The sequence below is a fragment of the Lepidochelys kempii genome, chromosome 16, assembly GCF_965140285.1.
Source record: "Lepidochelys kempii isolate rLepKem1 chromosome 16, rLepKem1.hap1, whole genome shotgun sequence".
Lineage (NCBI taxonomy): Eukaryota > Metazoa > Chordata > Testudines > Cheloniidae > Lepidochelys > Lepidochelys kempii.
The window spans coordinates 16,418,530-16,443,865 of record NC_136395.1 but is presented as its reverse complement, the minus strand read 5'-3'; the positions used below and the strand labels follow the sequence as shown (position 1 = coordinate 16,443,865).

Genomic DNA, 25,336 nt, shown 5'->3' with positions numbered 1-25,336 from the left:
CCCTTCCCTCGCCCCCAGGGTCCCCCATCATGTGACAGATACAGACAGCAAGATGGCGGCGTCCAGTGAGGTGAGTTTGTGAGGGAGCTGCCATAGACGGGTGGAGGGGCGGCGGGGTGTATGGTGACAACTCCAACAAGCGTCCCCTATAGGGGCCAAGGGAAATGTAGCGTGGGGGTGGTTATAGGGGGTCTTGCTGTACGCAAATGTGCAGGACCCGAGATGGCTGCTATAGAGTCGTATAGGTGCAAAGGCTCAGGGTAGCGTAGGGCTAGTGTGGAGCTAGATAGGGGCTAGGTGCGCTGCGGGGCTCCGTGGGGGGTGTGTGAGGGTAAGAGGAGTGCTCTGAGGGGGAGCGTGTCCGCTACAGGGGCAGGTTGGGGGTGTTGTGTTATACATGGGGCCCCGTGTGGGGTGTGGGGGTGAACAAGAGACGTATAGCGGGGAGGTGAGCCTGTTACGGTGCAAGCTCCTGAAGGGGTGGGGGTCGCTTTGTCTATCCTGCACCGGGTCTTCTTCCTGACCAGTAGTTTGCTACTCACTTGGATTTTAATTCGGGTGAGCAGCTCGAGTTCAACCCCAAACTCCCCTGTAGGCTTGAACTCGATCCGCTTACCCCAGCGAAAATCTGAGCTGCTGTGCCTTCGCTTACTATTTTAACCGGAGGTAGTTAGCGAACCTGAGTAAAGAACACCCCTCTTTTTGCGGGGAAGACATACCCCTAGTGAAGCCCTATATAAACCAGTGAGAAAAGACACATTATGGACTTTCCAACAGATGGGAAAGCTGAGTCTTGGGAGCTCAGTGATTTAATATAGTGATACTTTGTTTTATACCAGGTGGCTGCACCTTCCAGGTGGACTGGATTATTTTTTATGCCATTAGTCGCTTCATTGAACACATAAATACACTTCTGTTTTCCATAGTGTCTTCAGTATAGTTAACCCAAAATACCATAGTGGGAGTTGAATAACAAAGTAGAAAGTGGAGAAAGAAATTTAGTAGTATATCTAAGAATGAAATTATGTTTTCTATTTTAGCTGATGTGTGAAGTGAGATGAATATCAGAGATGGAGAGAGAGAAATTAAATCTGCTCTAGCTGTCAGGAACTGTAAAGAAGTCATGCAACTAAATGAAAGAAAAGGAGGCTTGTACTAACTGAAACAAATATAAAGAGGCAGGACCCATGAGGCAAATAGGGACAAGTCCATGGAGGGCTTTAAAACAAAAAGTAGATCCTGAAATGAACAAAGAACATGTGAAGATGTTTGAATATGAGAATAACACAGTCTGTTCTGTATGTAAGCAAGTGGGACACTCCAGTCCCCCACCCCAGCATGCTGGAGTTTGAAGAGCTCATATTTGGAGAGATCATAGAGAGGGGAATGGTGACAGTTGAGACAAGAGGAGATAATGATAAAATAGCCCTCATTACACGTCTACAGGCGTGTAGTTTTCAAATTATGTTGTAGCTGCATTAAAACAGCAGACATATGTAAATTCATACTTGGGATTTCAGCCTTCTCAAGGTGCTTACACCATCAGAACTGGTTACTTGCCCATTTGGGTGCGGTAGTTAGGTGTTGTTGCTGTAGGGGCTGGAGCTCAATGTCCATGTTGGCCAATAACTGTTCCTCTGCCTCTGGTTTGCATATAGGGTTTTCCCTGCCCTTTCCCACTGACAGGTCCTTGCCCTGTTTTCTATATCTAGAAACAGACTGCTCCAAGCCAGTATTGGCCCTGTGTGAGGGAGAATTGTCACAGATTACTTCTCCTAACCTCAATCAACTATATGAAATTAATTTTCCTCCCATTGTTTCAAAACTGAAAAATGATTTGTTGGATTGGGAAAAATACATTTAGTTTAGCTTGGCTGTATAGCAACAATAAAAACGTATTGGTTGCCAAAAATTAAATTCATATTTCAGCCGGTCAATATACATTCCAAAAACCTCTAGAGGAAACTCAAACAAGGATTATTAAATTTATAATACTAAGAACAAATAAAACTCTGCATAAACCCATTCCTAAAAGGGGATTGTCGGTCATCGTCATCATCACCACTCCCATAACTGCATTGGTCGTTGGGGCACCATCACTGATGAGCAATCAACCAATTGTCTCCACCCATGATGACTGTGTGTCAGTGCTTGAGTCTCCGTAAAGTTCATTCCTGTCCACTCTTTTATGTTGTCAATCCATCTCTTCTTCTGTCTACCTCTTCTCTTCTCCTGTCCTGTCCCATGGAGGATGATCTTGGATAGGCCAGATGACCTTGTTACATGGCCATACCACTTCAGCTTGCGCTTCTTCACAGTTGTCAGGAGGTCTTCATATGACACAGCACGTTGGGTGATGATGTTGCGGACCTCTTCATTAGTGACGTGGTCAAAGTAGGAGATGCCCAGGATTTTACAGAAGTAAATCCATCTCTACTACCTGTATTTTCCGTTCAGGTTCTGCCATAAGGGTCCATGTCTTGCATGCATACAGAAAAATGGAGATGACCAGTGCATGCAGCAGTTTCAGTCTGGATTCCAGGGAGATGTTCTTGTTCCTCCAAATTGGCTTTAGCTTTGCCACTATTGCTGTTGTTTGCAAAGTTCTTGCCAGAATTTCTGCCTTTGATCTTTCATCAGTAATGATTGCCCCAAATACTTGAACTGTTTCCCTGTCTCCAGCTCTTGTCCACTGACAGTGATATGTGAGCTGATCCCATCATGTTTGTTTGGCATCAGCTTGGTTTTCTGTGCACTGATTTCCATGCCATATTTTGTGATGGTTTCATCTAATCGTTTCACAAGGTTGGCAAGTTCATCGTAGCTATCTTCCAGGCCGTCAATGTCATCAGCAAACTGAAGTTTTGAGATTGTTCGCCCCCTAGTCCTGACTGTGCATACTTGATCTTCTAGGGCATCATTCATTATGTGCTCCAAGTAGATGTTGAACGGTGTGGGCGAAAGAAGGCAGCCTTGCTGGGCTCCAGCAGTGGTGCGAAACCACTCTCCTATTGTGCCATTGATGAGAACTGCACTGTTGGCCTTGTCTTACAGTTGTTTAATGGTAATAATAAGCTTATACTGTACTGTACATTGTACTTCTTTGTGGTTACCCAGAGAACTTCGTGCCATACTCTGTCAAATGCCTTCTTGAAGTCAACAAAGATGCGGTAGATGTCCTGCTGACGTAGTAAGTACTTCTCAAATAGAACACAAAGATTGAAGATCTGTTCTGTGGTGGTACTTCTAGCAGGAAAGCCAGCCTCTTCTTCAACGATGATATTCTTCACTTGTGGTTTTAATCTGTTCAATATGACTTTCAACATCACTTTGCTGGGATGGCTCATTAAGCTTATGGTCCAGTAATTCTGACAAAATTGCAGGTTGCCTTTCTTTGGCAGAGCGATGATTAGTGACTGTGTCCATGTGGAAGGCCACTCACCGGTCTGCCAGTTCTTGTTGCAGATCTTGGTGAGTACATCTATTACTATTTCTCCTCTGAATTTCATCAGTTCGGCTGGGATGTTGTCAATACCTGTAGCCTTTTTGTTCTTGAGTGATTTCACAGCTGTCGCCACTTCTTCATGCAGTATTGGAAAGTCATCCTCCTCTGTTGAATCTGGGCAGTCTAGGACACTAGGATCTCCATTTGTCTGTTGGTTGTATAGATCAGAGCAGTAATTTGTCCACCTATTGATGATATCCTTTTCTTCTGTAAGACTGTTCCCTTCTTTGTCTTGAATTGCGTTAGCTTTGGTCCATTTCCTTCGGCAGATCTCTTACAATCTGGAAGGATTCTTTGCTATTTTTATTATTGATACACTTTTCAATTTTAGGCCACCTTCATTCCTTCCTTAATATTTCTGCCAATCGCTCTGTATTTATCAGCTCCCTCGGTGCTGTTCTTGTCTCTCTTATGTTCCCTTCTAATGTCACACATTTGTAGTATTTCATTTGTGACCCAAGGTTTTGTCTTCTTACGGTGTTTTCCAAGGATGCCCATTCCTGCTTCATTCATTACAGCATTGAAATTGTTGGTCATTGATTATCAGTACCAAATGTAATAAAATATTATTGGATGGCTCAATTAAGATCACTTTCAGCCTGGTACCCTGGTGACACCCATAAATACTAGATGAAAATCAGATGGAAAAACAGGATTGTAAATTGTTTTTTTTTGTTACCTAAAAGATTTAAATGAACACAAAAGAAACAATCCAAATGTCATAATTACACCTCACATATAGAATTTGATACAGAAAAGAAGTAGCTCCTTTCCCCTCCCTGCTTAAACTCATCAGAAGCAATCTAGAGTTTCAACAGAGGATATCTAATCCAATGTATAATGTATGGGAGCTGACCCTTGGTCAGCTATTCCATAATGATAAAAATATGGAAATTAATACTATCAAAGAACTCAAGAGGAATATTAATATATCAGTTTGACTTATTTGCAGCCATTATAGCATATCCCATGCATGAAGCCCATTTTAGGAAACTCTTAAGGAGGGAGAAACATGAATTACAGGAAAAGGCTACTTTAAAGGGCCTGATCTCCACATGGTATAGCAAAATGTTACTGATGGATCTACAAGATAAGGCTACCTTTACGGAAAAATGGGAAAAGGATCTAAAAACAGATATTCCTTTGGAACAGTAGAAATAGAAAAGCAAAAACTTCAACTACTTTCCACTAAGGAAAACTATTACAAAATATTTTTTTCAATGGTACCTCACTCCATTTAAGCTCAAGAAAAAATATATATATACACACATAAAAGCCAAATGCTGGAGAGAATGTGAAGGTGTAGGAACCTTTCTGCATAGATGGTGGGAATGCCCTAAAATAATGGTATTTTGGAGGAAAGTAGCATATAGAATTTGCAAAATAACTAAAGTTAGGCTACCCACAGAACCTATAGTGATTCTATTAGGTTACAGTCCAAAAAAGGCCATTGAGTCAGGAAAGGCCCTACTGAGAACACATTTGCTACTAGCAGCCAAATGCATGATAGCTAGTTCCTGAAAAAGGACAGATCTCCTAACACTAGTGACATGGAGAAATAAAGTACTGGAAATCCTTTCACTGCCAAAAAATGACAGACAGCCTTATATAAGTAGATTTTTATAATCTGTGGTTACCATGTTTGAAATCTGAACAGACTTAAACACAGAGAAAGATATTAGCCAAACACAAAGGGTCTTTTAAAGGTAACAACTGCAGGTTATGAATAAGATTTGTTAATGCTTGGATGAAAAATTCATGTATGTTAATAATGACAATAAAAAGTGTTGGGTTTTTTTAATAATGGCACAGATCTGTTCAGAAGAGACTGACTAGCTAAGGCTGTGAAATGGGCAGGGAAGGCTTCAAAGGGTTCCCTTTCAGCAACTGGGAAACAGGATCTGGAGAGGGAAAGAGGCTGAGGCAAAGTGTAGGGAGAGGATGAGCTGGATAGGAGCAAATGCCTCAGCTCAGAATTGTAATGATGCGTAAACCACTCCTTAAGCATCTAAATGTAAATTTACTCAGACTGAGTTGGGAGAATATGCATGAACTGTATCTCCAGAACATTTTCTAAAGTAAAATAGAACACTGTGGCCAGTTTTCAGGCTGAGTCTGAGCTATGTTTTTAGGGTACATGCAAGATGTCCCTCTGTAACAAATGTGGCCCAGCAGTTCTTCTCTTTTAGAAACAAACAAAATTTATTAAGCAGCTTAATACAAAGGTACAGTGGACACTATGTAGTCCCTTTGTAGACAGAAATATGTTGTATTTGGTCCCTAGCTACCACTAGAACTGCCAAGATCAACCAAGTTCCAAAAAACAGTGGAATCTGTCCAGTTTAGACCGATGTGACCACTTATTTTTCTTTATGACTTTGATATCTTCTCCTGCACTCATATAATGAAAGCGTTATTGCTTATTTGAGAAAACAAACAGTGAGGTAAAAAAGGTGGTGCAATAAGTAAAGCAGTCAGTCATAAAACTAATAGCAGATGGAAGGAGAGAGACTCTGAGACAAAGGCAGACAGATGTACATTAAGATGAGTGGAAGTTTGCACCATAGTCTGGAGTATTTAATGTCTTGTTCCATCACAGAGGCTTTTTTCTCCAAGTTTTGAGTTTTCTCCATTTGTTTAGAATCTTTTGCTAATACTTATAACTGAATAGAAAGTATCAGCTTGGATAGAAGTTCCAAGTTATTTAGTACTACTAAAGAGCTTTAATTAACCAGGGGAGAAAGGCCAGATGGGTTAAAATGCTGGAGAATTGCTATTTTAAAGGGACACTAGATTTGTCACATTTATGTCTGAATAATTTTACTTACCAAAATTAGAAATAACCCCTAAGATTACTATAACTTGAAAGATTTTGGAGAAAGAACATACTATCTCTCTTCAGTTTGTTTATATTATATATATGACTGTGCTTTGTGTAGCATTAGTTTTCCCTTTTACACAGCAACACTGGGGAGAAAATATTTTTAAAAATAGGACAATGTGACTCTAAATCCTCAGAAAATCAGAAGAAAGGAGTTGGAGGCAAGGGGAAGACCTGAAGTGACCTTTAACTTTTTGTTTTTTAATTGACCAATTTTCAAGTTGACAGTGTCAATTCCTTTTAACATCATTTTGCTTCTGATTTGTTTGTTTTGTGTTTCAGTTAATTTGAACTGTGGGTTGTTTTTTTTTTAAATTATTATTGGTATGTTTTAAAAGATCAAATGTTGCTTGTAGTAGAAACAGTATTGTCAGTTCTATCAATAACATGATTGCCTATGTAAGATGCACATTTTCATCTCTTCTTTAATATTTATTTTATATAGCACCATGGCATGTGGGTGCATTAATTTCACTTAATTCTGTAACAAACTCATCACCAAGCTCTTCTGTCTTTATCTAACTTACAGAGATGTCCAAGTGCCCTTTCCAATGCAGTTCTTGTGAGTGCTGCTACTTAGTATTTGCATACACTCCTTGCAGAATATAAAGCATTCCCTTCTATACTTTTAGGAGAGAGAGGAAAAAACTGGCACTGCAAAGAAGTATTTAGTAATTGCATGTGAATAAAAATACTGTGAGATTTGGCTATGGCATTGCAAGCTGAGTTTTCTGATTCTTGAAAGCAGTAGAAAATGCTGGTTGACTTATTTCCATCTTGATTTTATTTTTCTCATGACAGGAATCAAAGCTTTCAACTGAGCTTCAGAAAATAAATAATGAGGAGGAGGCCTCAGGTGTTCAAGTAGTTGCTTTAATTTTATTATTTTGTTTATCTTTATAGGCGTTGCAGTAGGATGAAAGTGAACTTTTACTAATGGACCAAGGACTGTATTGAAAATTTTGGAATCTGACAGTAGTAAAGATTCTGAAATCACAGGATGTCGCTGACCGGAACCATGTTAAACAAACCAGTGCTTTTGGAATCCCTGATTGTGTTCATCATTGTGTTGTGTGTGCACACGGTAGTTTGGGACCGGTATTCCTGGTGTGCTATTGCTCTTGCTGTTCAGGCTTTTTATGTCCAATTTAAATGGGACCGTCTACTCCAACTGGGTGGGGCCGTATTCCAATTTCGGACGACAGCTAACAGTGGCCTCCTACCAGCTAGTATGGTCATCCCACTCCTGGGGATTGTGATGAAGGAGCGATGCAAGGCTGCCGGCATTGTGTACTTTGAACGTTTTGGCATAGTTGTGGCCTCCACAGGCATGGTGGTAGCCCTCTTCCTATCTGTAATAGCAGTTGGCATCACAAGGCCTGTGCCAACTAACACCTGCATACTTTCAGGCATTGCTGGCAGTATAATCCTCTATACCATGAAGTATTCTTTAACTGTTTCTGAAGTGATAGAGGTTCTGGAAGTGCTGCTTATTTTTGTCTACCTCAGTATGATCTTGCTTTACCTATTACCTCGATGTTTTACTCCTGGGGAGGCATTACTAGTCCTTGGGAGTATAAGTTTCATCCTCAAACAGCTCATTAAACGCTCACTGAACGTGATAGAGGGCAAAGGGAATCCTGCAGACTTCGTCCTTCTAGTGGCAGTGGCTGGGGTGGTCCTTCTTGGGATTTTCTTCACTGCTCTATTCTTCTTCATGGATTCAGGAACCTGGACATCCTCCATGTTTTTCCACATGATGACAGCAGTGCTGGGACTGGGGGTCCTTATGCCTTGGCTTTACCATCTGATCCAAAGGAATCCCTTGCTCTGGCTGCTCCAGTTTCTGGTTCAGACACAGACAAGAGTTTACCTCCTTGTGTACTGGACCCTGTTGGCTGCCTCTGCGTGCATGGTGGTTCTTTACCAGAATTCCAAGAGATCATCTGAATCTAAAAAGCACCAAGCTTCAACCATAACCAGAAAATATTTCCACTTCATTGTGGTGGCTACTTACATCCCTGGGCTAATTTATGACCACCAGCTTCTCTACATTGCTGCAGTGCTGTGTCTCGTAGTCTTTGTCCTTTTAGAGTACATACGATACTTCAGGATCAAGCCATTTGGCCAAACACTCAGGCACTTGCTCACTCTCTTTTTGGATGAACGAGATAGTGGACCTCTGATCTTGACTCACATTTACCTACTTGTTGGGATGTCCCTTCCAGTGTGGTTGTTCCCCAGGCCTTGTGCTCCGAAAGGTACCCTGTCTGGGGCAGGAGCATTGGTTCCCTACTCCGGGGTACTGGCAGTAGGGGTGGGAGACACAATAGCCTCAATTTTTGGCAGTACAATAGGAGAAATCAAATGGCCTGGGACAAAGAAGACGTTTGAAGGGACAATGACTGCCATCTTTGCTCAGATCATTGCTGTGGCTCTTATTCTGATATTTGATGGCAGAGTGAATCTGAACACCAGCTATGCCTGGATTTTGGGGTCCATCAGCTTAGTTTCCCTTTTGGAAGCCTACACTACCCAAATAGACAATCTGCTCTTACCTCTCTACCTCCAGATACTGCTCATGGCTTAGAGACTTTGCCAGGAACAGAGACTTCCTTTCTAGCTAGGGGTGGTAATGAGCCATGCATCCTTGCTGAGAGCTCAATAGAGCCAGTTTGGTACGAAATGCTATATTTGGTATAGGGGGTAGAACAGCTACTTTCAGAAAGGAAATTGTTCTTCAACTCTTAATTGACAATAAAAGTAAAGGCTTCTGTTTGTTTTTTGTTTGTTATTTAATAGCTAAAGCAGCACTAACTGTTGCATCCTCTCAGAGGAGTAACAGGAAACCATCCACGTGATACTGTGATTCGTGTAGCTGGTGATGCTGAATTAGATGTACGGTCATAGTGATTTTATTTCCAGGTCTCTTCTGGATGCACTGAAGCAGAAAGGGTGGGAAAGGTGAGTTCACTAGAAGGGAAGAGATGGGGTCATTAAAACTTCTAAGGTAGCAAAACCAGGAAAATATAAATAGTCATGGTTCACCAGTTGTATGTAGTGGTGTTGTAGCCATATTGGTCCCAGGATGTTAGTGAGACAAGGTGGGTGAGGTAATATTTATTGGACCAGCTTCTGTTGGTGAGAGAGACAAGCTTTCGAGCTACACAGAGCTCTTCTCCTGGTGACCTCAAGAAGAGCTCCATGTAGCTCCAAAGCTTGTCTCTCTCACCAACAGAAGTTGGTCCAATAAATATTACCTCACCCACCTTGTCTCTCTGTTCACCAGCACAGGCTCCTACAAAGCTTGTGCACTGTATTGGCTTGCCACCGGGTTGAGTCCTGGTATCTTGTATTATTGCACATGTGAATTCTGCCTCTTTCAATAAAAGCATGCTGTTGCAGTGAGGGTGTGCACCACCTGCAGCATAGGATCAAGCTGTATGAAGACTGCCACGTCATCTCTCATTTCCTGTTGCAAAATTAGAAGACCTCTGTCAACTAGAGTGAAAACAGCACTAATGCTTATTCTGTTTAAAGTAATTTCAAATACAGAGAATCTCAAACTTAGTTTATTGGAGGAGCATGGATAGATAGGCTTGCAGGGTGAAAACAATAGCCTTTGTGGCTAAAATTTTGATTTGCTTGCCAGTTCTCTGGAATAAACCAAGTTCTACCTTTTTCATGCTCTTGATCTCTTGAAATTAATTGAACAAAACTTGCTTTAGATGTGAGGTTTTTTTATTAAAAAAAAAACTACATTAAAAAATTAATCTCCATTGAAAAGAGTCCCATTTCCAGACACAATTTAAAGAGAGGTTAGGTTAAAACTCATTTAAAATCCTTTCTTGCATTACTACTAACAGATTATTAAAACAAAGTATTTTAACAATCCAATGTGCTTCTCTGCTACTCATACAATTTGATTTAGTTCTTGCATTTCTTTCAGCTTGAACAAAGAAAATCACTAAAGTCAGTTTCACAGCTGTTTATAGTAAGTAATGTTCTGGTTTTCATATATGCACTAGTACAAGCTGCAGTGTTTGGTCTGTAAATCATTAGGGGGGAGAGGGGGGACATTTAAATCCAGACAAATGGTTTTCATTAAAAATCATCCATGAAAGCATTTCTATTAAAATGTAAAACTACCTGCTGCTGCCCCTTTAATTAGGATCATAACACAGTACACCTGAAACAATTCACTGTTTATAGTCAAAAAACCTTTCCATTTCTGTATATTTAATCCTTTGAAACATTTTTACTTCTAGGAATCCTCTCTCATTAGCATGCAACACTTCCATTAGGACCAGATTAAGCTGATTTATATCCTGCCTCTTCCACCCTCCCATAGAGTACCTGGTAGGGTGTTTGCTTGCAAGAATTCTTGTCCAGGGAAGTTGATTCTGGTCCCTACTACAGTATCTTTATGGCATTTCTGCTGTGTAAAGGGGCCACACCAGTTCCCTGGGGTAGAATCCCAGCCATAGGGCAACATGGGGCAAACTAGGCAGCTTAGCACCATCCTGTGTGGCCCCAAGTTTGGGACTGGGAGTGTGTAGACGTTAGCAGAAGGATTGCCCAGAGAGCACTGTGTGCTCTGGTTATTCTCTGCTGCAGAGTCAGACCACCTCCAATCATGCTGGGATGCACTGGCCCCTGGAACAACTCAGAGAATATCACATTTGCCCACCCTCCTCCAACCCCCTGGGCCTTCTCTTTCTGGACCATGCCTCCTGAGACACACAGCACAGAATCTCTCCTAGGACTTTAAGAACGGTCAGAAAATGACTGTGATTAACAGAGCAATAGGCTGTGAGGCACTGCTCCAAGGAAACAGCCCTGGAGAGATGGATGGTGCAAGAGTACAGTGACCCTTAGGAACAGTGAATCCAACATGCTGCACAGCTTAGTAATTCTCATGTTCCACCTGTGAGACAGAGTAGGACATTCTTTCTACATCTGTCTTCAAATCACATTGAGCAGAGCACAGAAGGGAAAGGAGAGAGGAACCAACTTTCTTAGCAGGAAAATGCTACTTAAAAAAAAAAGTTAATTAGAAAGGTGGGGTCTTTTTCCCACAATAACTAAGAAAAAGCCTTAGCTATCACCCGTCTGGTGTTCTGCACTTGGTAACAAAGCATTCAGGTGAAGGTTGATATAGCACCAAAGCCATAAAACGAAGCACCAGAACTGAAGGTTACTCTGTCCCCTGGTTATTGACATCAAAACAAGTTCTGAAAAAGGTAGGAAAGATCAGACTCTTGTTTCTAATAGAAGCCTTGGTGAATCTGAGCAAAATTACCACTGTTATCCCTACCCAGCATACTTATTCCTGCTACTGCAGTGATTTCAGATGCATCAAAAAATCCTGTTTGACCTACAGAACCTTTTTTAGCTGCTCAGTTTAAAACTGGCACTCTTGTTCCACCCAGCAAAGTCCCAGCCATTACTTAAGAGCCGCTTTTACCATAAATAAACTCAAGAATTTAATCTATTTCTTCGTTGCAACTAGTGTTTGAGACAAATACCAGAGGCAGGCATCATGCTTAGAAAAAGTAATGTAGCAATAAGGCTTGGAGCCGTGTTGCAGAAATCCATTTCTAACCTACTTTAATCTGATACAGAGCCTGAGACAAGAGGATGTCTTGGGTCATTCAGTCCATTCCACCTGCAACAATGCAAGATCATCTGCACAATTTTGTTTTCATCTAGTTTATGAACACCATTGAGGGTGTCTGTTCTGTTGGCAGATTATTCTATTCAAGTGACCTCTTAGAAACTGTCTAAAGTTCTTCTGTGTATTTTCCCAAGTGTATTAAGTATCAGTCCAGAGATATATGTATTTTGCATAGGGACCCCATATAGTCAGGTACAGCTGTCTCTCTTTTTTTTTTTAAGGTAGATGGCTTTCACCAACTGGAAATGATAATGCTATTTAAAATAAGCAAACCATCTAGTTTTCATTTAAGATAAAGGCTTAACATTAATTTCTATAGATGACTTTAAAACTTTTAAACCAAGTTGAAATGCTGAAGATACTGCTGGGCTCTATGCATTAATTTTAGCAATAAAACCCTTGGTGTTAAGGGTTTAAACTGATCCATAATACATGCTCTTGCAATTTCTCTGAACACAAAATTCACCCATGGAGACTAATTATTAATAAAATTTACTACTGCTACTCAATCTTTTTTCCTGTTTTTGTTATATTTGCATATATGTTTCTAGAGCTCGTGCTGCCTACATAATCCCATTTATAATGTTACCACCACAGTTTTATCCACCTTCCAATCCCTCCTTCCTCTAGTCTGCATGTTGCTTCTATTGTCTCAATGTTTGATAGCTCAGCTTTAAAATAGAAAACTGATATTATGCATTCAAAGGATAATAAATAGGAGGGAATATTGTTTAGAGGGTAGAGCATGAGAATCAGGACTCCGGGGGTTTTGTTCCCAAGCCTGCTGTGTGATCTGGGGTAAGTCACTGAGAGCTAAATAGCGAAGCCCTGGTTCATGTTAGTGAGCACTTACTCAAGTAATTGGGACTTCTCCCACGAGTAAGGGCTCCACAATCAGACCTACTCCCACTTTGTACCTCAATTTACCCATTTGTAAAAATAGGATAATACCTCCAAGGGGTGTTGTAAAGATTCATTGTTTAATGTCTGTAAAGCATTCAGATCTGTGGTGGGAAAGTACTAGATAAGTGTGAAATATTATTGGTCCTTGTCACAGTGAATTCGATAACTATGAACTAAATTACTTGAGCATCCCTGTAATGAGCTGGGAAGTTGGCTTTTGTGTGTATGTCAATTATATAATATACTGGCGACGTGAAAATTTATGAAGCATATTTCCAGTCTTATGTATGGGTACTTCAAAGAGTAGCTGTTCTCTCTGTATATATTTAAAAAAAAAATACGTAACTGCATCCTTCGTTATTTGTTATAAAATATATGCCACCACAACTGAAACTGTGAAGAAAAGTCCTGTCTCTCTTCATAGATTTGCTGAAAAAAGCTAAAGTTTGACTATTCAGTGATAGTACTAGAAGGGTACGTAGGAACATAAAATGGACTCTGTCACTTTGTTTAAATGAGTTTGTTTAGAATATTCAGATTGATGTAATGCAGCCCATATATGATACTTCCTAGAAGGGTGACATTGTTATGTGCTCTTTGCTAGCATCTATTCTGCATGCTGTGAGTTAAAAGCATAATCACTGTATGTCTTTACCTTTATGTGTTGTGGTCTAACACTTTTTGGAGGTTTCAGGGACTGTCATCTTCAAACAACAGAGAAATGATGTTTGTATTTTTATTCTTGATATTCCCACATCTCATTAACTTCAATATGCATCAAAAGTTACTCAGTTCTCCTTGAAAATGTATGGAGTAAAGGTTTACAAGTCTAGGGATTGTGTTATCTCCTCACATACCACTCACCAGTAACTCTTACTGAGCATTTTAAAAAGAAAAATAAGAAATTTAGGCTCCCTGCTTTGGTCTCCCCATTCTAGACCATTCTTTTAATCTATTGCTATTGCAGCAGGGTAGGTTTTAACTTTTTTGTGGTACAACAAAACCCCTCTACATAACCTCCAAAAGACTCTGTACACCTGAGGGTAATACAACAGAGATGGAATAAACATAATAGAAATTTTCCTGGCTTGGGTTGTACAAGGGGAAAATACTGAGATTTTGAGTATCCTGAAAAGGAGGTGCCTATCAGCTGGTCCCAGAGTTGAGGCACAGTGGCTTCTTAATAGTCAGTTCATATGACTAAAGAGATTTCCCCATCAAAAGTGGTTTTTAGGTGACTGTTCCCACTATGAGTAGTGTACACGTAGCAGAGATGCTCTGAGTAAGGCCAGCGCTGGATGGGTATGGGTGAAGATTCTTCTGTCATGCACACAGGCTGAAGCTACTCCTTCTGCGCTGAGGACAAATGAATATTGGGAGATGAGAGCAGGGGGTGGCTGAGGAAGATGAATGGAATCTACTTACTAATCAACCGTTTGACTCCAATGGCCAACGTTAGTTTCAGTTGTAGAGAGGTGGAAAAGGCAGTTCAGGAGTTGGCTGAAGCCTGACAAGAGAAGAGAAAACACTTAAGTAAAAACAGAATTCCAGAATCAGCCTCAGGTCTACCTGACACAGAATCAGTTCTAGCTTGAGTACCACTGATGCAGAAATAAAGGCTTCCCATTAGAACTGTTCAACAGGCACTTCGTCAGATCCAATTCAGTATGTCCAGTCCCTTGCTAGACGAGGAAACTCTACAAAACTCTTAACGTCCCTAAGCAGAGATTCACATCTTGGTTTTCCATCTGCATTCATCACCTTTTACTCTAAGAAGTCATTACCTCTTTCCCCAGTGTGTTTAATTACTTTCTTCTAATCTAACTCTGTACCCAGAAGGTGCTTCAGACATAGGTTGCATACTTCTGTAAGGAGAATGGGTTTTGTGATCAAAACACAGGACCAGAAGCTGGATTCTATTCCCAGCTATGCTACAGATATCATGTATGACCCTGAGTAAGTCATTTCACCTCTGTCAGATGTATGCATTTTAATGCTTTCATCAGTATACTTGTTATGAAAGCTTCAGTTTAGGCTGGGAGGATCATATTCTTCATTGTTTATGCTACTTTCTTAAAAGGGATTGTTCTCCCATGCTGGCCTCCAAGAGATCCTTGCCTGTCGTTCTGCAACTCTATTACTGAGGGAAGACTTGCACAAAGAGAGAGTCTCTGCATGTGGCAGGAATCAAGCTGATCCTGTTCTGTGGCAGTGGGGAATTCCACAGTCACTAGGGATATTAGTATTTATCCTCCCTGAAGGGGTGTTATGAGCTTAATGAATGGTTGTAAGGCTCTCTGCTGCACCTTTGCTGGAGGACCTTAGAGCACTGTTATAACATGGCTAGCAGAAAAACAATCCTTGGCTACACGGGCCAGGGAAATTGTCCTGGGAAACTGCTACTGACACTGGTGTTCCAAGGTGCAGCTAGCACAGTTCTGAGCCATGTAGAGGGAACCTAGTTGTGTGTATCACCCTGTAGGTGTAACACAAAAATGGGGTGATAAGAGCTGGGGTTGTTGAGTGAAAAAAAGCTTCTAAAATGGTTACAGCTTTAAAAAGCCTCCAGTTTCCAGCAGGTTTTTTTTTTTTTTTTTTTTTGGCTACTGAAGGATCTCTATATACCAGTTCTCTTTGCTCCAGGTGGTGTCTTTGGCCTCCATCAGATGGAAAGTGTACACATGGCGGGACCACTCTGAGCTGTTCAACTCACTCTTGTGGACAACTTCTCCATGGATAAGAATGAGGCCACCTGTTTGAAATAAACACACATCTGTCTTTCCTTTTGAATGTCTCCTTCCTCTGTGCCATACAAGAGGAGCTGTTGCTGTCTTTGAAAGGTTTGTCATGATAACGAAACAAAAGTCAGACTTGGGAATACAGCCCATTGATTCCTATGGTAAGAATCTGTTTGGGAAGACTCCAGGAATATATCATACTGTTGCTTTGGTTCTACGAGATCCATTTCTTTCATTGTGGACTCTTCACATTACCCTTTGGCAGCAGCTGGGGCATCAGGCCTGCATTGGCAATACATCATTGCATTCCCTCTGGGCCTGTGGTTTAAAACTGAATGTGTGTCACTGCATCTATCTCTCTTGAATTTTCACTGGTTCTACAGATGAATCTTTACCTTTGTGGATGGGCACAGGAATAAACTGGCTATCTTGATAAGTCTGCTCAGAGCCGATGAAATGTGTGCATGGTAAGGTGCCCGGCGGGGCTCGGACCATTCTACGTGTGATGCCATCTGCAATTCCACAGTAGACAAAACTTTTTTAAAAAAAACTTAATAAATCATTTGACCTGACAATAAATAAACCCCTGTTAAGATTCAATTTTAGACTATTTAATCCATCAAATAACAAAAGCTTGATCAAGTTTAATAATCAAAGATTAATTAGCACAATACAAACAGGAAAGAGTTAATACTTTACCAGTCTAGAAATCATGCTTTGCAGAAAGGACATCTCGGCTCTGTTCCAAAGCATTAACTCACTTCTCCTTATATTTATACCCCATTTGTCATGCACAGGAAACTCTCTAAATGCCTTTATTTCATGATGAACCCTACTTTTCCTTTCCTATGCATTTTGCACCTACTGTCCAAGGTTCTTGGGCACCTGTACCTAATTAGTTTAACAATCTTGCATCAATTATAATAGTTGCTTATTACTTTAACAAAGCTCAGCATAATATTATTTTGTGCTCAATAATCTCTACATACGCCAAGAATAAAAGCTTACACGCAGCTTTTTATATATATTTTAGTACAGAGCTTTCTGGGAGGGCTTGTTCAGTTAGCAGATCCTATAAAATGTGTAATATCAACTAAATACTGTTAGCTACCAATACTTTCTGGTTAACCTCTGCAATCATAGCCTCTGCACTGACTGGAAAACTTAATCCCCTCATTACATTATATATACCCTCCATCGTTTCACTAATGAAAATTCTTTCCTTGCTCATTTTCTCTTTTTATTGGAAAAAGATTAAGGTTATCTGGCAGTACAGAAACTAACACTGCTGTCTTTTGTCTGCGTTCTCATCTGTGCCCTGGCACGTTAACAAGTGTTACCCTTATCTGCAACAACATGCAGTGCTTTCTGAGCAGAGTCCTCCACTTAAGCAAAACGCATCTTTGGCACCACTCTCCTTTCTGTAACAGTACAGATGTTTAACTGCAGCTCCAGAGCCTTATGCTGAGTTTAGGCACAAATTGTGATTACAACAAAGTGCAAAGCTTGATGATTTCTCAGGGAAGAATGTCGTTTGCTTGATTTTTTTTTTAAATTTATGTATTTTTAAGAGAGACCTGAGGATTGTACCTGTTTTAAGGCACATTAAAATTTGAGATGAAATGGATTAACCGTGCCCCTGGAGCTAATTAGTTCCCATGTTAGACATATACTAAGTGTAAAACGTGCACCAATAGTTAGAAGCCCGTGACAACTTCCATCTGTCGAGAAAGAGAGGATACACAGATCTTATTTTGATTTGGCCTCATCTATGTGTTGCCATAGTCCACTGGTCACTCTCTGATCTCTTGTATGCTATCCAATTCATTCTTGTTTTCAATGTTTGCGTTTGTTTTGTATGTTTGCTGAATTTTAGACCAGTGTTGGGGGGGTAAGTGCAAGGTTTTTATTCTTCCTCCCCTTACACAGAGCAAGCTGCGGTAGCAATATTCTTAGTCTTGACCCAGGACAACAGAAAAGGTTAATGGGTATATATCCTGAAGGGATCTGTGTTTACAGCTGGGAGGTGGGTGATGGGGGTGTCAATATAAATAATTTAGTGCAGCAGCAAAGTTTTATTAAAGAAACAAAAATGAGCAAAGTGGTTTCACTGTGCTTATCCCTAACCTGGGGGAACCTGGAGAAACTGCTCCTTCCAGCCCAGGTCAGGGTGGAGAAGCATTTTCAAGGCTGCTGTAGGAAGCTCTAGAATGAAGTAAGGGTCTGTAGCACTGCAAAGAAGACACTCTTTGGAAGGATCAAAGAGTAGTTGTGAAGGGCTCAAATCTTGTTGAACAAGGAAGGGTCAGATACTTGCTGAAGGAATTTACTCAGTAATACTAAATTGAAAGGATTTCAGGAACACCAGCAGTGGATCCTAATATTGCAAGGTCTGGATTTAATAAGTAAAAATTTAATAAGATTGTGGGTACCACTGTCTCTGTACTTTAAGCAGATTGTATGGGTATAGTATAGCATTAAACTTGGGCACTTGGTGTCGGAGTCAGAAATAATGTAAAGCTTTTATTTCCAGGAATGTTTTTTGGATTTAAATCACAGATCCTTGGTCTAGTGCCCAGCAGCAAAGGAAATGAGTCATTTGAGCCAGCCTGCTAAAAGTGGGATTAAGCATTTGGCCCCTGAAAGTACAAAAGGAATGATGTTGCTTTAAACAAAGGTTCCCCGAACCATGGCGGTGGCTCCACTAGCTGGATGTGGCCACATAACCACTGAATGATTCAGAGGACGCAGTGCAGTCTGTGCTACTTTCCACCCGTAACCAGGAGACAAGGGTGCATTTCAGTGTATGGCAGAATAATATGAATCTTACTGGTGTGAGAGCCAGGGATGAACCAGAGACAGCTGTTCTCCTGTGTGGCATTCTCCAGAGCTATCCAGAGGCCCAGAACCTTGGCCAGCGGCTCTGTGTACAGAAACGTGGCATCCTGGTGGGGTCTCACTGAAACCAATAGACACCTGGTTACCTTACATTTTAAAGACTGTTGAATTAAGAGTAATTGAAGGTCTATGGGGCTTTCCTTTCTCTGCCCTCTTGTGACTGCCATATGAATCCTGCTAGAAGTGACAACAGGGAGTATGCACGCTCCTGACAGCGCTGGCTTCCATTTCAACCAAGTCAAAGGGATGCAGAAGTTCACTGGCTGCATGCCTGCTACCACCACCAGCCCCCATAGACAGACAGACAGACAGACACCATCACTTGCAGAATCTCACCGCTGTAGAGGTGGGGGTGGGTGAGTATATCTATTGATAGTGTGCAGAGAGAGACTGATACTGTCCCCTTCCCAATAAGTTCTCAGCTCATGTCCCATTTATTCTAAGGGCAGTACTGCAAGGATAACTTATTCCAAGTCACATTTGAGGCTTATGGGAATTACTTTCAGTTTACAGCAATCCCTGAAAGACAAGGAAACTTGACATACAGTTAGGAAATTCCCCCGATCACTTGTCCTTTCCCATCTGCCTGACATCTTACTTCTTTGGAAATCTCAAGTGTGTTGCGAGAGTCGCCCCCACTGCAATCATAACACATGGGAGTGGGTCACCCTTCAACCTGGTGAGGATATAAGTTAGCCTTTTGCCTGCCCATACAGAAACAGAAAGGAACCCTGGGTGAGATTTTCACACCCCATTCCCAGTAATTTCTAACAGGAACTGGGCATCCAAACCTTTAGGCAGCTTTGAAAAATCTCACTGAATGACTAGTTTATGCCACTCTCCTGTTACTTGAATTCCCTTCCTCCAAACCTTGGTATCTGTACATAATATCTGCAGCCTAGTACAGACGTAGTATGAATTTTACCTTCACCACCAATGCCAGGTTGCTGGAAGAGGACAAAAAGAGAGAAGAGGAGAATGTTAAACTGGAAAATATGAAAATGGCTTCTTTCATGAGTAAATAGGAGATTGGGGTTACTGTACCTTGAAGATATACATGCTCTGGACAACTACTGGTTTCTCAAGGCCCAGTTTTCTTCCCAACTCCTGTGGAACATCCCAAAGTTAGAACACTGCAGTTCTCTGCTCAGTATTTAGCGAATGCTTGCTGAGAATTTTTATAAATCCTTTCATGGGGAGGGGGCTCATCATACAGTTTTTAAACTAAACTATCACATAGTTGAGTTCTTTCAAGTGACTCAAGCTACTACTCACCTGCACTTTGGAGGAGTGAGTGATTTGCTTGAAGATGGGATCGTAAGCATGCAAAGCTGAGGGAAAGAAGTTGTCGCTTAGTGAAAATCCTAGAACTCCTTTCCAGAAGGGACCCTTTAAACTCTGAGGAAGCACAATGATGGGTATTACATTCTGAAGGGGAAGACTGCAGTCTGTCAGGCTCAAACTGCATCCCTCTCAGGAATCAGTTTATGTGCACAGTGCCCATCATCATGTCTGCCCTGTTCCTTTTGCTAAAATGTCTGGGTTAGACAAATTCCTTTTGTTTCAAGCTTTTTATATGGATTGTAAATTAGGCAAAATGTTTCATCAGATGGAGATAACACATAAGTGCTGTTGACATTTGCAAATCATATAATGAATTTCTTTAGAGGACACCAGAGATATACGGTAATCAGTCTCCTTTACAACAAACTGCGGCTATATGAAAATAAAGGTCTATGACCAAAAAATAACTTGGAAGAGATTTCTGGGGTATGTTCTGAAGGAAAACTAAATAGATTATACAGAGCTCCAGATACTAAGAGCTTAGATATTAGAATGGGGAGCACTATACACAACCCTAAGATAGATAAATACTACTAAGGGGTCGCACAATTTGTTGCTTCTATAGGCTGAACTCAGTGCATGCTCCAGGCATCTCGCCATTCTATCTGCAAGCTCCTTGTGTGATGCTCTCCCGTCCCCTTCTATTTCAGGCCTTCCCTGCAACACCCCTCCAATCTACCTCCTGTCAGGGTTTCTGGGTGGCCTCCATTTCCCTCCTTCTCCCATACCAGGGTCCTCCATTCTCCCCTCATGTCATCAGTTATTTTTGCAATCCCAGTCCCACTTACACCATGCCAGTGGCTCTGTGCGCTCCAATTCCCACCTTCCCCTCCATGCCAGGGTCCCCCAGTCTCCCACACCAGGGGCTGTATGGCCCCCACTCCTCTTCCCACCAATGGCAGTGGTTGTGAGCCCTCTATCTCCCCTTCCTTCCATACAAGGGTCCCCCCATTTTCCCTCCAGCAGGGGTTCTGTGAGCCCCTTATACCAGGATCCCCCATTATTCCTCCCATGCCAGGCACTGCATTCTTGCTCCCCTTTCCCTCTACACACCATTACTATTTGTCTGGGAGAGAAGTCTGTCAGGTTGTCACCATGTTGAACTATAGGGAGAATGGGCACAGTGACAGATGAAACAGACTTGTTATGGCAGAAGGCATTAGTGGGTGCCAACAATCCATTGTTTGATCTATAGACCATAACAGAAGTGCTTGAAGTTGTAATTATGCTAAAGAGATGGAAGGGGCTCCATGTATGCATTTTCCCCCTTTCAGTTTTCCAATTGTCCTCCAAATGAGTAGAGTTCTGGCAGTGGAAGCCTAGAACGTTCCTGGAAACTTTGGAATTGATCAGTTGTTGCATTCAAAAGTTCTCCCATTACAGACAGACAGAAATGCCACCAAGTTGAGCATTGAGCCTCACAAGCTCCGTCAATTATTTGAATGTGTCCTTCAGAGTATTACAGTTCTTAGAATTTGAATAAAGCATGATGAGAAAACTCTGCATAGATGAAACATGGGGCATCAAATTTTTATCATATGTAAAATTAAGAACTGGGAGCACAAATTCGGTGCTCTTTGAATGCCTTAACTTGCCCTAGCATTTTTAACCTGGAAGCAAATGCTTTGGATTCAGGTTCACTCTTAAAGATGATAGAATTTGCTGTTCAGTCAGCTTACTCAACCCAGCAGAGACTGCTACAGAGCAAGAATGTGGCTAGACAGAAAATAAGTGGATAAATTGCAGAAGAATGGGTCAAAATGAATCCTCCTCTTGGAATTGCTGTTGAGCCTGAGTGAGAAGGATGCTATTTTTGTTTTCCGTTTCCTCTTGAAGGAGCACTTGCACTACAGCAAAGGACAAAGAGAGGGTGGGAAGAATTGTTTTGGTTTTTTTTAGGGACACTGTTTTCCCTATAGAGACTGCAGGACTGTGATATCAGATACTGGATTTTCAAGTTTTAATGGAGAAAGATCTGGGCAGGGTGCCTGCGTTTGTGAGATAAAAATGCTGAACCCCATTATGTTTTCTCTGGGTATTGTTTGAAAACAAAAGGGATACAGCTAGTTCTTTAGCAGCTGGAAGAGGGGAAATAGGACACATTGGAAACCTGTAAGATTGAGAAACTGCTGGCAATGTCACAGTGAAGAATCCCAGCTTGTTGAGTGCCAGCAGTGTGCTCAGAACAGAGAAGATACAGTCTGTCCTAAGGATCTTAACAACCTAGACTGGACACAAACAAAACAGCTGAAAACAATCTGTTGCATAAGAGATACATAAGTTTGAACTTCAGCCAATATAGGTCAGTGATTCACTTTAAAAACTATAAAAGCCTTGTGGAACAAGTGGCTTTTGAAAAGCGATGTAAGTGGGAAATGAGAGGCCTTTTGGCAAAGGACAGAGAGGTTTCCTAGCATGGGATAACACAGAAGGAAGCACAAATACGAGAGTGGAAGGATTCAAAAGGGGCAAAGGAAGAAGCAAACTGATATGTGGGCAGGGTGAAGCTGAGCAGAGGCTTAGAGTTAAATCTGATTAACTTGAACCTGATTCTGGTGAGGGACAGAGACAGAGCAAGGTTGCAAAGAAGGGAGGCCACAGTGGGAGGAGAGGAGGATTTTTGCAATAATTTTCAGTGGACTGGGGCATGGCAAAAGCAATAGAACAGAGAGGAGGAGGCTATAGTCAAGGCAAGAGAATTTACATCTACGTGTCTTGTTTTAGTGGTAACAATACCATAGGCAGAGTCCATGTTTAGCTAGAACATTAATGCAGGAGAGCAGTTTCTTTGTAATGTGCTGGCATTATTCACAATAGCCAAGTCTGAAGGAATGCTTAGTTCTGGAAAATACACCTCATATTTTCTCTCCAAAAGCATCACAGCTCATCCATACCGTGGCCAATCTTGTTTATAGATTTCTCCTTTGGAACAAGAAAGTCACCTAAGAAACAAAGTGCTGAATTAAAGAGGATGTAACACAACCAAGAGTAAACAATAGCGCCTAGAATTCCCCTCACTCCCAAATAGTCATTCAGCCACCTTGTCCCTTTAAGAAAGTTCCTGGCTCACTAGCAGATTGTTTACATTTCTTCCCATCCACCCCCAAACCCATTACAGCTGATAGTAGGTAACTTTTACCTTTTTCATCAAAAACTCCTTTCTCAAAGAAGAATCTGATCTTGTCTCCACTGGTTAGAAAATAATCTGCACTGCCCTGTCAGAGACAAGAGAGACCCAGCAATGGTAATATCCTAGAGAGTATATCTCGGTGAACACTTCCAGCAAGGAGCTAGTACTTTCCTGCATCTTCTCCCCATTAAGAGAGCAGGAAGAATAAAGTAGAATAAAGACATTAGTAGTTCACACAGAGGCTTTTCACTGTGCTAAACTTCTTGGGCTCCAGCTTGCCTTTTGCAGACACCCAATATAGGGTGAACAGAAGGGTTTTGGTTTGTGAGAAGTGTTGATTTGACAGCCCTGGAGACTGAGATATTCTTTATCCATGGAACCAGTATAGTATAGATAGTAACAATAGAGACTCTCACACATTCAGCCCTTTTCTGCGGGAACTCTTCATGTTCAGCCTCTGTGACCTATTCCTCTCTTGGCCTTTCCTGAGACCACCAACAAAATGTTGCCCACGGCAGCAGAGAGGGTGGTCGTCAGAGGCAAGATTGCAGTTCAGCAGTACCTAGCTCTCAGCCACCTGCTCAGACATGCCTCCTTGCAAGAACAAAACCCTTTTTCCTGAACTGCCTAGTGATACAAACTAGCCCTTTGCTAACCACCTCAGGAGTAATTTGAGATTTAGATTGCCCTTTTTCGCCTCTATCTGTACCTGTGCCTGGAGCTGTTCCTCTTCATCGGTGGAGAACTCTGTACGGCAGTGGGGTGGCACATCCATCTTGGCTATAATCTTGTCTATTTGCTCCCTCATGGCATCACATTCTTCTGTGGTGAAAAACTCTTCCAAAACGAGGAAACCATCTTCACAGAACTAGAAGAGAACACTAGAGTTCAGATGGGGACAGAGTGGCTGGCATTCTGTGGTACACTTAGGAGACAGCAGTTATATTCAATAAAGGTGCACCTCCTGGCTGTCAGTCTTCTTCAGTTTGGTGTAATGCACCTTTTCTTGGGTTTTGCGTCCAGATGCTAGATCAGACTTACATCCATGGAGATCCTCTCTGCTAGTGGAGATGCAGTAGAGCAAGGTGCATTTTTCATACACTGTACTTCGTATCATGGACCTCTTTTAATGCGCATCTAATAATCTGCATTTTTACCTGACCCTCCAATCCCACACAAACCAGCCTCTCTCATTATACAAGTTTTTTACAGATTCATTTTAATAAATTCCTTAATGAGTAATGTTTGTATTCTCACTTTTTTTAAAAGGGAGATTTCTACTGGGAAAAAACAAATAATTCAGTAAGAGATTCACAGACTGCGGTTAGGGAGAAAGTGATTACAACTCCTACATGCAGCAGGCTCCAGGAACCAAATGAAATATGCATTTGTTACTGTCCTCATGGCTTAAAATTCTCTTCCCCAAAGGAGGAAATTAAGTAACTGCTAAACACAAACTTTACCAAAATGAACAACGCAGTTTTGTTCTATTTCAGGATTAGAACAAGAGTACTGAGAGGTTGGAAAAAGTACTTGTTCTAAACTTAACTGAGAATGTGTGCTGATTTCTTATGGTGATTGATCAATCCCTTATGAAATTAAATTAGCTCTCTGGACATTGCAGACTTGAACCGCTGCCCCTTTATTTAAAAAAAAAACCAGCAGGTTATCCTCTGACAGGCAAATTTTAAACTTCAAGAATAAGGCTGATAGTTGAGAGAGAGAGAGAGAGAGACAGAAGGGTGAAAGAAAAAAAGAACTCTTCAGATAGGAACTCTGCAGGACAAACCACATTTCTGGAGCCACTTCTAGTCCTGATAAAGTGCTCAGACTACTCCATTTTGTATACTGTATTATCTATCACCGATTCCGAAAGCAAAACTTTGCTAAACACAAGTGCTGGTTAACTGGACAGGAATGTGGGTTCGTGAAATCTGTTCCCTTCTCACAAGTACAGCACCATCAGCCTGCATCTCTCTCTCTCTCTCACACACACACACACCCAGTGCTGGATGCAGTACTTCCTTGCTCTCCTCCCTTACCTGTTGGATCTGTTCTTCGGTTACAAACGCCATGGCAGATTCAGACCCAGAATGATGAGATAAGTACGCAGTAACTCCTCCAGAGCCCTGCCCAGCTAACTCCCCCGCTCCCTGTGATCCTTTCAACACCATGTGATAAAGCAGGGGCGGGCAAACTTTTTGGCCTGAGGGCCACATCCGGTTTCTGAAATTGTATGGAGGGCTGGTTAGGGGAGGCC

General features: G+C 41.5%; 2 protein-coding genes across 10 annotated transcripts; one reads left to right on the top strand and one right to left on the bottom strand.

The window, feature by feature from the left end:
- Positions 1-12: 12 nt before the first annotated feature.
- DOLK (dolichol kinase) lies at positions 13-9,554 on the top strand. Of its 3 annotated transcripts, XM_078849110.1 has the most exons (3): positions 13-70; positions 1,041-5,211; positions 7,290-9,554. In XM_078849110.1, the coding sequence occupies exon 3, from the start codon at positions 7,387-7,389 to the stop codon at positions 8,974-8,976; it is 1,590 nt and encodes a 529-aa protein (XP_078705236.1). In that variant the 5' UTR covers positions 13-70; positions 1,041-5,211; positions 7,290-7,386; the 3' UTR covers positions 8,977-9,554. The 3 variants fall into 3 exon arrangements, with proteins under 3 accessions (XP_078705236.1, XP_078705235.1, XP_073170767.1); XM_078849109.1 differs by having other exon boundaries at positions 1,041-9,554; XM_073314666.1 differs by lacking the exon at positions 1,041-5,211 and having other exon boundaries at positions 15-70.
- Positions 6,020-25,275, bottom strand: PHYHD1 (phytanoyl-CoA dioxygenase domain containing 1). 7 transcript variants are annotated; one of them, XM_073314671.2, is made up of 12 exons: positions 25,119-25,273; positions 23,786-23,944; positions 23,086-23,161; positions 22,841-22,888; positions 19,878-19,933; positions 19,647-19,709; positions 19,528-19,549; positions 18,535-18,663; positions 16,100-16,216; positions 15,592-15,718; positions 14,392-14,473; positions 6,020-9,359 (listed from the first exon to the last, which is right to left on the bottom strand). In XM_073314671.2, the coding sequence occupies exons 1-11, from the start codon at positions 25,248-25,250 to the stop codon at positions 14,428-14,430; spliced, it is 975 nt and encodes a 324-aa protein (XP_073170772.1). In that variant the 5' UTR covers positions 25,251-25,273; the 3' UTR covers positions 6,020-9,359; positions 14,392-14,427. The 7 variants fall into 7 exon arrangements, with proteins under 7 accessions (XP_073170772.1, XP_073170773.1, XP_073170778.1 ...); XM_073314672.2 differs by having other exon boundaries at positions 6,020-9,327; XM_073314677.2 differs by lacking the exon at positions 6,020-9,359 and adding an exon at positions 24,626-24,716 and having other exon boundaries at positions 10,110-14,473; positions 25,119-25,274.
- Between the last annotated feature and the right edge of the window lie 61 nt (positions 25,276-25,336).